The 11,163-nt window shown below is 38.2% G+C and overlaps 3 protein-coding genes across 5 annotated transcripts; all 3 read right to left on the minus strand.

Annotated features, from left to right (window-relative positions):
* Positions 1-285: 285 nt before the first annotated feature.
* Positions 286-7,244, minus strand: LOC149147556 (alcohol dehydrogenase class-P-like). Of its 3 annotated transcripts, none has more exons than XM_089441265.1 (8): positions 6,894-7,224; positions 4,086-4,160; positions 1,644-1,720; positions 1,373-1,448; positions 1,201-1,262; positions 914-1,009; positions 606-767; positions 286-420 (listed from the first exon to the last, which is right to left on the minus strand). In XM_089441265.1, the coding sequence occupies exons 1-8, from the start codon at positions 7,102-7,104 to the stop codon at positions 301-303; spliced, it is 879 nt and encodes a 292-aa protein (XP_089297391.1). In that variant the 5' UTR covers positions 7,105-7,224; the 3' UTR covers positions 286-300. The 3 variants fall into 3 exon arrangements, with proteins under 3 accessions (XP_089297391.1, XP_089297392.1, XP_089297393.1); XM_089441266.1 differs by having other exon boundaries at positions 1,644-1,702; positions 6,894-7,221; XM_089441267.1 differs by lacking the exon at positions 914-1,009 and having other exon boundaries at positions 6,894-7,244.
* Positions 7,245-7,971: 727 nt separating this feature from the next.
* Positions 7,972-9,177, minus strand: LOC149147557 (F-box protein At2g32560-like). The gene has a single exon (XM_089441268.1). The coding sequence runs from the start codon at positions 8,699-8,701 to the stop codon at positions 8,090-8,092; it is 612 nt and encodes a 203-aa protein (XP_089297394.1). The 5' UTR covers positions 8,702-9,177; the 3' UTR covers positions 7,972-8,089.
* A 362-nt stretch (positions 9,178-9,539) lies between these two features.
* LOC149147558 (thiol protease aleurain-like) lies at positions 9,540-10,392 on the minus strand. The gene is made up of 3 exons (XM_089441269.1): positions 10,070-10,392; positions 9,697-9,838; positions 9,540-9,592 (listed from the first exon to the last, which is right to left on the minus strand). The coding sequence occupies exons 1-3, from the start codon at positions 10,258-10,260 to the stop codon at positions 9,572-9,574; spliced, it is 354 nt and encodes a 117-aa protein (XP_089297395.1). The 5' UTR covers positions 10,261-10,392; the 3' UTR covers positions 9,540-9,571.
* Positions 10,393-11,163: the final 771 nt, after the last annotated feature.

The raw sequence follows: 11,163 nt of genomic DNA on the forward strand, positions 1-11,163 counted from the left end.
TGAGGATGCAGAACAGATGGATGGAGATGATTGAATACCCCATCTGGACCTTCTCATTCAATCTATTTCTAATCAAGCTATTATAGTAATGACCTTTTGGATGGCTGTTTTGGAAGCAGTGTCAAAACTTAAACATCATACTTACCCTAAAATTATTATAACTGTTTACATGCTTTCCAGGACTTTAATTGCATACCATAGTTACACATAAAAGCCACGACATTAATTACGTAATAGTTTGAAATAGTTCAGCATGCCTTCATAACATTGGAGATATTCCAACTGTGTTCATATTTGTCACTAATCCTGGATGACTTTAATTACAGTTCTCAGACCCTCTCCTTTAAGCATGTGATCAAATGCCTTGTTCATGTCAGCAAAAGAAACCTTGTCTGTAACAAATTTATCCAGTTCAAGCTCCTGCAAATTTAACAATCAAGGAAGGAAAGATTAAAACCGTAATTATAACTCTAATTAGATATGATAAGCATAGATTGCTCTCGTCATGGTACGGACAAAAAAAAACAACTGGGAAATATGACCACACAGTATTATCTACAATTATGGTTTGAATAAGCTGTTACAACTATGTTATGAAGTCTTACCCCATTCAAATACATCTCTACAAGGCCTGGCAAATCAGTACGAGGCTTATAATTTCCAAAGAAGGTTCCTTTCAACGTTTTCTCGCTCAGAAAGTTTACAGGATTCGTTTTAAAGACTGCGTCTGAACGAGGGACCCCTGTTAAAACGGCTACACCCCAACCCTGCAAAAACAGAACTCTGATATCAAACATATGCATTGCCTGCATTTTCTTAATTAAATCGAAGCAATCAGTTTAAACTTTAAAGCTACAGCTTAGAATTGAAATGATTGATGTATCTTAAACCAAAGGAAACCAAGAGCTAGTACATCATGGCAGCATTCCAAAGCTTGAACCATGGCCTCAATACTCCCTGTGCATTCGACGCTGCAGTCCACCCCTCCATCAGTTTTTTCCGCAATTACCTGTAAACATTTTTTATAAGTGTTTGGAAATTAAGAGTCTACACTGCTTTGAATGGATGGTGAATGAGTGCACTCCATGCGAAAACTTAAAATCTCCCCCACCTAAGTACTAAAGTACCACACTAGTCAAAAGCAACCAATACTCTGATCTGGGAGAGAGTTTGATGATCATTTTGGGCAGCTCAACGTACCTGCTGAATAGGTTTTTCGTACTCTTTAGGGTTTATAAATTCCGTTACTCCAAATTGTTTTGCTGAGAAAGGAAAGGTTACAAGAAAGGGTTAAAAAGGCAATTCTACAAGTCAACATATCAACATATGTACACAGATTTTCCAATAATGGAAGTGGGAAATATACAATTACCTCGTTCATATCTCTCATTATTGAAATCGATTCCAATTATTCGAGCAGCTCCTGCAATTCTTGCACCTTCACAAGCCTGCGTAGTTAAACTCGGGTCAGAAGGCTAACATATAATTAAACTCTACCCTCATCATATTGGTCCCAATGAAAATGCAGGTAGGGGAAGTGAACAGAATAGTCCCTAGAAAAAGGTTTGAGGACTTTAAAACTGCAACATATACTAATATGCATACAGTGGAACATAAAGAGGGCACTTGTTATTAGTACTTACAGCAAGCCCAACAGCCCCCAGGCCAAATACTGCTACTATCGAACCCTTCTTGGGTTTGCCTGCGTTCAAAGTAGCACCTTCTAAATTCTTCAGAAACTAACTGTCACAACCTTATTTTTAATTCTTTAAATATAATTTAATTATTTCAATTATATTTATTCATTTTCTTTATACTATAACTTTTTTACACAACATTATACATGTGAATATTTTCTAAATTCTTCAGAAACTAACTGTCACAATCATTTACAGTCATTAATCTGGGGAAAATATTTCATCAGCAATAGTAAAGTTGATTGAAATTGGAAGGCATAGAAGGCTTTTTGATGAATTATTTTCAGATCTCACGGAAAAGTCCCAGCAATCCGTCCAAGCAGTGAACATTCGGCAATTTTATCATTCTGATACAAATTCAAGTGTCAAGGGAGCTCATTGAGCACACAGGCTACTTAGTCTGGAAGTAGCAACTGGCCAAAACAAAAGAAGAAACACCTGGTGTCTGCAAGCAGACAAATTCAATGAAGTTGGAACATGGAAACTCTGTTGCTATACAATAAGTAGACTTCCTTGCATATCAAGTGCCACAAATAGCAGGCTTCCCCCATCAATTAGAGAGAATAAACAGAATACAGTTATTCAATGCTGATCTAGACTCTAGAGCAATCCACATCCTATTGTATCTCTTTTGCTTCTAATTACCAATATGTCACGGTTCTTACTAAGCATGCTCTCAAATCCTACATAACTATCTAGCCCAAGGGGGCAGTTCAACCAGTTATATCATAGATTTAGTGTCTTTGCATTGAATGGATTCCACTTAATTCTTCTATCATATATTTAGTGTGCTTCCAATTTACACATCCCAGAAGCAGGGAAGAAAGCTCTGGTGGAAGGTAAAAGGCTACAATTTTTCATACAGGAAACTTTTCCATATATTCCTTGCTAGACCAGTTTACATTGCAGCTTGCTTGCATATCAGCACTCTGAGAGTAAGAATAGGCTTCACATCTCCAAGGCTATTCAAAAACATGTAAGAAGAAAGCATTGAACCATCAAGTGCACTTGTAACTGGAAAAATGGATGAAAGTGGGTGTGGGCTATTACTCAAAACATCAACCAGATATGACAGTGGTCTATTACTCTAACATTTAATACAATCTGTGCTTTGCAATTGTTTGCAGAGACCTGACTTCAGAGCCAAAGTTCCTCGAGTCTGAACTAAGGGTTGGCCATAAAGATTGAATGATCATAATATAAATAATGAAATATGACAACAAATAGCAACAATGTGGTGGGCTAAGATCCATGTGCAACACAATTTCTTTGTGAAGCTCAGCTAAAACACATCTTCGCATGAAGCTTACAAAAAAGGATCATTACCCTGCACGGAAAGGGAGACTTGGCATGAGATTCGTGTACTTGAAAAATAGAAAATAAAAATAGAGAGAAGGATCGATGACCTATGCTTTATACATCTTCCCCTTTCCTCTTTCTCTCAACCTTCATGTCCTAATGATGGATCCTGTTCTGGACTCGAAACAACGACTTCAAATGGAAACTGTGGATCAAGTTCCAGACACGGTTTCTTCAAATTCTGACCACCACAGAAGCTTACAAATAAGGAACATCTAGAGAGATTAATTATGATTTGGCCCTGTTGTCAGCAGTCTCAGCAATACGTTTCAAGTGTGAACAGCTTTCCATTTAACAGATTAAACATAGTAATTCAAAGAGAATTGGCAGGCCTTGATCTAGATTCAAATGCAAATACAGTGAGAAAATAGATTGTCTCTGAATGGCTCTGTTTAATGGATTTGAAGTGGCAATTCAAAGAGAATTGCCAGGCCTCGATCTATATTCTAATCTAAATGTATTTTACTAGCAAATCAGATGTTTTTGGGTTTGGAAAGCAGAGCCCCGTTGCAATATCTTTAGTAGAAAAATACTGTCTTCAACTTGTTCTTGAACAAAAACCTCTTTGTTATTGTTTCTTTCAGATGCCCTAGATTTTATCTTCATCCATTTTCCTTTCTCCTCCCAAAAGTCTGGTGGCCCTTCCTCTATGCTATTATTATATAACAAACTTATTAATTAAGCAAAAAACAGTATCTTTGATTTTTATACCCATTGAAAGCCTGGATTAATTTGCAAAATCATTGTACTGCAAGACAGAAATTTCAAAGAGAAAAATGATTGCATGACTAACAGATCAGACAAAGATTTATGGAAGGCTTCATTTTGAATCAGATTATAAATAGATGTGTTGAAAAAATTTACTCAAGTCCAGGATTCCAACATTATCCGTAGCAATCGCATTGTGTGGTTAAAAGAAACTATTTTGTGTGTTTGCGAGTGCTTCATTATATTACTAAATAAATATATGACGCATACAACGAATAGATATCATCTTACGATTCTTAACATATGGAGGAGGATTCTCACCATCTAAATGACATTGGCAGTGGCGACTATCTCTGTCACAATAATCTGAATGGCCCACAACCCCATACCACCATCCTGCCAAGTAAAAAAAGCAACAATGGATGAAAGATTATTTCCAAAATATTCATCATGTATTTTCCAAGCATAAGAGGATATCAATTGAAGCAAGCTTGCTGGGTTTTGAAGTTTGAACCTGGGTCAACATTGCAGCAAGCCCTCCAATTTGCCGCTAACCTAAGACGGATGGAACTCACTTTGAAATTTTGTTCTTGATTCTTAGTTCTAGTTGACTTCTCAGGATATTGCCAGCAGGGAGTATTTGCATGAATGCATCAAAATTTAAGGGTTTCCTTTTGCAGGTATCCACCACATGGTCATCGAAAAATTGTTGTTGAGGAATGAGTACAGTGGGACAGGCTGCGAGCACCTCCAGTGGACACACCTGCCCATGATCTTCACCCATCTGTTTGTTTGAATGTTCTATGTCCTGGAGATCATGTTGAGATACAGTGGAGAAGGAACAAGGAATTCCCATATGGTACGTGTAGCTTTCATACATTTTATGGACTAAAGTATCAGTTTAGATACACAAGCTTCAGCCATCTAAAACAAAATGTTAAGAATACCATGTTAAGTTGCTTGCAATTAGTTAAACATAACCAGGCCTATATAGATCTATTGAGGCTTAAAAGCCAAAGGAGAAAACCTTCCACTTCAATGCCCAAAACACTGAACTCTCTACAAACATTCAACATTCAAACCTTAAGTTGTCCAGCTTTGACCAGAGGAAATAAAGCAATGATTAAATATTAAACAATCTGAATTGTAAGACAGGGAGTTGAGGAACATGGAAACAAGTTGAAAGAACAAATATAACATCTGTAACACATATATAATCAATGTGTGCACATTACAAACATTAAACTGATCAGTGCCACCAATACTGTCATTATCAGTCCTATGGCTCATCACAAATATGTTGATGAACCCTACCAAGCACTACACCAAAGCTACAGACATTAATCCTCATCAATCTATGTAATATCCTCCTGAACCACATACCACAGTGTTGCTAGTTCCTTCAAAGTCCTCTGAGATTGAAGCCAACAGATATTGTGCACAGAATCTAACTTCTCTACTCTCTTCAAATGAAGTATGCTACCTTCAACAGAGGATGAATCCCCAATTGGACCAATACAGCTTAACATTAGATGTACTAGCAATTTGGGTAATAGACAAATGGTAAACTGAATGCTTTTAAACCCATCCTGACACATCCTCCAATCAAATTAGAGAGTCATAGACGACGGTCATCAAGCAATCCTACCTAAAATCCATAGTTTGCAGCAGTCACTAAGTTTCACAGAACATAGGAGATAATATTAAAGCACACTGCCATCATCAATTGTGAATATCTTCACAATGCCAAAGCCCAAAACCCAAACCCCTCCCTCACAATTAGCAATACAAGGCACCCACCACAGTGTTGCTAGTTCATTCAAAAGTCTTCTGACAATTAAGCTGAAGGACGCTGAGCACAGAATCTAAGTTATCTTACTCTCTTAAAATGAAGTATACTACCTTTAACAGAGGGTGAAGTGAAAGCCTTAAAGCCTACTTGAAGACATGTATATTTAGAGATTGCCAGAAGCTGCTTTACAACAAAAGATTATTTATTAAAAAAAAACAGCGAGGGCTAATACTATGGGAACTGAAAATCCCCTGTAATAACCACTGTCGGACATCCTAATGAAAATTATTTTTCCTGTTTACTGAAGCCTTAGCCTACAAACTATGTGCTTCTACCTGCAACTTCAAAAATATCAGTATTAGAAAATGATAGCACTGAATGATATCCAATAAAAAGAGTTACAATCCATATTAGAAACCATAAATCCATGCTTAATGCTGTGATTGCATTGATAGCAACACAAGCAATTTGATAAATACAAGCACTGCACTTTGATTTTGGCAGTCGATAATAATATTACATCTTTACATTAATTTTGGTTTGAACCTGTGAAGCTCAAGGCCCAAATATAACTCCATGCTTTTCGGGTTTTCATGTTCTTGACATGGCTTGGAACCTCCGCCCTGGCCACTTACAAGAATGTTTATTTGCTACTTTGAGTAATAGACGAAACTGACGCACCAATGGCAAAGACAATGCCGAATATGATGAAGGTAGCATACTTCATTTGAAGAGAGTAGAGAAGTTAGATTCTGTGCACAATATCTGTTGGCTTCAATCTCAGAGGACTTTGGAGGAACTAGCAACACTGTGGTATGTGGTTCAGGAGGATATTACATAGATTGATGAGGATTAATGTCTGTAGCTTTGGTGTAGTGCTTGTTAGGGTTCATCAACATATTTGTGATGAGCCATAGGACTGATAATGACAGTATTGGTGGCACTGATCAGTTTAATGTTTGTAATGTGCACACATTGATTATATATGTGTTACAGATGTTATATTTGTTCTTTCAACTTGTTTCCATGTTCCTCAACTCCCCGTCTTACAATTCAGATTGTTTAATATTTAATCATTGCTTTATTTCCTCTGGTCAAAGCTGGACAACTTAAGGTTTGAATGTTGAATGTTTGTAGAGAGTTCAGTGTTTTGGGCATTGAAGTGGAAGGTTTTCTCCTTTGGCTTTTAAGCCTCAATAGATCTATATAGGCCTGGTTATGTTTAACTAATTGCAAGCAACTTAACATGGTATTCTTAACATTTTGTTTTAGATGGCTGAAGCTTGTGTATCTAAACTGATACTTTAGTCCATAAAATGTATGAAAGCTACACGTACCATATGGGAATTCCTTGTTCCTTCTCCACTGTATCTCAACATGATCTCCAGGACATAGAACATTCAAACAAACAGATGGGTGAAGATCATGGGCAGGTGTGTCCACTGGAGGTGCTCGCAGCCTGTCCCACTGTACTCCTTCCTCAACAACAATTTTTCGATGACCATGTGGTGGATACCTGCAAAAGGAAACCCTTAAATTTTGATGCATTCATGCAAATACTCCCTGCTGGCAATATCCTGAGAAGTCAACTAGAACTAAGAATCAAGAACAAAATTTCAAAGTGAGTTCCATCCGTCTTAGGTTAGCGGCAAATTGGAGGGCTTGCTGCAATGTTGACCCAGGTTCAAACTTCAAAACCCAGCAAGCTTGCTTCAATTGATATCCTCTTATGCTTGGAAAATACATGATGAATATTTTGGAAATAATCTTTCATCCATTGTTGCTTTTTTTACTTGGCAGGATGGTGGTATGGGGTTGTGGGCCATTCAGATTATTGTGACAGAGATAGTCGCCACTGCCAATGTCATTTAGATGGTGAGAATCCTCCTCCATATGTTAAGAATCGTAAGATGATATCTATTCGTTGTACGCGTCATATATTTATTTAGTAATATAATGAAGCACTCGCAAACACACAAAATAGTTTCTTTTAACCACACAATGCGATTGCTACGGATAATGTTGGAATCCTGGACTTGAGTAAATTTTTTCAACACATCTATTTATAATCTGATTCAAAATGAAGCCTTCCATAAATCTTTGTCTGATCTGTTAGTCATGCAATCATTTTTCCCTTTGAAATTTCTGTCTTGCAGTACAATGATTTTGCAAATTAATCCAGGCTTTCAATGGGTATAAAAATCAAAGATACTGTTTTTTGCTTAATTAATAAGTTTGTTATATAATAATAGCATAGAGGAAGGGCCACCAGACTTTTGGGAGGAGAAAGGAAAATGGATGAAGATAAAATCTAGGGCATCTGAAAGAAACAATAACAAAGAGGTTTTTGTTCAAGAACAAATTGAAGACAGTATTTTTCTACTAAAGATATTGCAACGGGGCTCTGCTTTCCAAACCCAAAAACATCTGATTTGCTAGTAAAATACATTTAGATTAGAATATAGATCGAGGCCTGGCAATTCTCTTTGAATTGCCACTTCAAATCCATTAAACAGAGCCATTCAGAGACAATCTATTTTCTCACTGTATTTGCATTTGAATCTAGATCAAGGCCTGCCAATTCTCTTTGAATTACTATGTTTAATCTGTTTAATTTGTTAATCTCTGGCCGTAACCTCAACCAGGCGTTAACTTTGCAGCCATCTAACACCCCTGTCTCATTACTCATTGTAACAGTCCATTGCCATTCACGGTAGGCTGCAGGACCAATAACCTTCCCCCATTTTGCTTTCAAACGAGGTTCCCACAGGTGATTGCTCCTACACCTCTCCCTTAGATCTCCGCAAACACATGCCATGTTACATAGGCTGGCAGGTGAAAGCCTGCTTAATATGCCTTCCAGTGCCAATTCAGGTAGATCTAAAATAGAAAAGTCTTTTACTTCTTCTACATTGTCTACTTTTTGAATACATTTTCTCTTCAAACCCGTTGGAGCAGACATTTTTACCAAGCTCCTCTTTCTGGTAAACTCCAGAAGCAGCTGCAACAGTCCCACACCGGACCCAACTGGAAAAACATTCATCTCATTCTTAGGCCAGCCTTTGACCCACAACAATAAAGGATGAAGGAATAGAGATTGAGATACTAATAGAAAAGAGAGGCAGGATATCAAGAAGAAAAACATTAGATTAGTTAAGATAGACAAGGGTGAGGCCCAACAAAGAGTTTAAAATTTAGACTAGTACATGTGGATCAATCACTGTGTGAACACGTCAGAAAAGCAAAAATAAAAACTCTTGTTATACTTTAGAGAACCCAGAATACACAAATTATATTTAAAATCGGATCTGCACTGGACCTTGAGAAAGATATGCCCATGTAAACGAACTCAGGTCTCTAAACAGATAAGTCCTTCAATCCAGAGACCTGCAATGGTGTTTATAACCCAAGCTTACAAGAACATTTCTCAACTATGTTATAGGACCATCTCTCAGCAGATTATTCACCCCAGAGCCCAAACAGAATCCCATACATATGATGGCATGTAGCACTGCGAAAACTGGTTTTAAGCCTTGAACTATCAATACCAAGACAACTTGACTGCGAAGTGGATATTAAAAACAAATAAACAGCATCTCATAGGGCTTTGACCAATCCAAACCCAGTAAGAATGTTGAGTCCATGGACTCGTGGCCAATGCCAAGCAGGAGATTCACTGTAGGGATTCTGCACCTGACAGCCCTCAGATATTATGGGGTTTGTATATTGGGTATTGCATTGATTTTATTTGGACTCTACTGGCCCTCATAAAAACTGGACCTGTGTAAAAGCCCTCAATGTAAAACTGCTTGCATTAATATGATCATATAACCTCTTGGATGGGTACCCGTCCCGCTTGCAAAGAGGTTGGTATAATCTTATCTAATCAGATTGAATGAATGATACCTTCCTCGCCCCATCAAGTTAAGAAGTACAGACAGGCAGTCCCAATTAACAACAAAAAGTGAAAAGCAAGCAGGAGATGGTGAGGCCGGGGATGTGTACCCCGCTCACATTACATACAGAAATAGACCACCTGCTACAACAACATACACAGCAGTTACTCTTCTTTCTCAATGGAGATCAGGAGAAGGTTAATTGAAATAAGTGGGTTTCACTCAATTTTTATCGTCCACTTACCCATTTAAACCAATGCCTCCTCCCTGTCCCTGTGATTCTTTCAATAACCGAGATGCTGAGCAACCAATCCAACTCCACGTTCTTCACAAAAACATTGAATCTATGCACAAGCTGATGGACAGAATCGTACCTCTTGCCATATCTGCACAAGATTGAAAGAAAAGTATTACAAACTTTCACTGAATGCAATTTTTAACCGACCTCTTCAATACCCCATACATAACTATCTATTCCCATTCATATTGCAACAGTACATGCTACAAGGCGGCCATGAATGCGATTCTAACACAAAGCTAGAAAACCCAATCAGACACAGATAAGATAAGAAGAGATCTCAGCTATCAGAACCATTTGAATAAATCACATCACAGACCTGACAGCGAACTCCGCAAACTGTAGAGACTTGGGATTGGTTCCCAAGATTTTAACGAAATTGGACTCCAGGTTCTGGATCTTGTCAGTGACCATATCAATATACCCCGTTTCTTCAAACGACCTGGCAGCAGATACAGATACGGCCAGCAAAAACAAAGTGCTCAGAACAATGGCGAGGACGCGAGCCATGGCGGGCGAGACTGTTGAAACCTCTGAACAGAGCAAAGGCGAGATCAGTGGTGAAGAAAGAATGAGGTGGGGGTTGGTTGGAGAGCTGGTAGATCCCTCGTATCTGTTAATATAGCGAAGGGTTCATAGGGAATCTGGTCAAAGGCGGTGTAGAGATGTGAGGTCGGAGTCAGAGAAAGCAGGAAGTTCTCGGCGAAATCACGACAGATGCTACCAAACGGACGGAAACCTGAAGTTCTCGGCACTGAGAATAAACAGAAGCTCGCCGAATATGGATGCCAACGAAACTCTGTTTCAATAGGAAGCCTATCTGCCTAATTAATCTTACAAAACTAAATTGGGATGTCCTCCTCTTTGCCAAATAATTTAGATTAGAGCAACTGCATATCCATGGCAACGCTAAGAGCATCAATGATTACATAAAAAAATACGCACTTTTCAGCCCTCTATTTTATCTAACTGAATGAGATGCATTAAAACTTTGGTAAGTACCTTTCAGAACATTTTCTTCCAGCGCATTTACAGGAAACCTAACCACTTTGCATATCTATTTTCAAACTCAGACAAAAGTCAGTGAATGTACTTTTTTTTAATTAATAAAAAGAAAGGGTTTTTCCATAGCTACACGGGTACCTTTGAGAACATTTTCTTGGAGAGCAAGTACCCAAATCTCCCCCGCTCCTGGGAGCTTCGGAGCCGATTAGAAATCTTCCAAAATTGTCGGGAGCTTCAATGGGTATTTTGGCGCTTTCCGCTGCAACTAATTTTTGACGTTTTGGGAGCTTCACTGCAATGAATAAGTGCAAAAGTAGGTGTATTTGACATTGCTAGCTTGGGTGCTGGTTAAACTGATGGAACTGTGTGAAGGGAACCGTATGCCACTGGGTTTAGATTTGGCTATGG

The sequence above is a fragment of the Pinus tabuliformis genome, chromosome 9 (genome assembly GCF_031772625.1).
Source record: "Pinus tabuliformis cultivar Carrire ecotype Pingquan chromosome 9, CPIR1, whole genome shotgun sequence".
NCBI classification, from domain to species: domain Eukaryota; kingdom Viridiplantae; phylum Streptophyta; class Pinopsida; order Pinales; family Pinaceae; genus Pinus; species Pinus tabuliformis.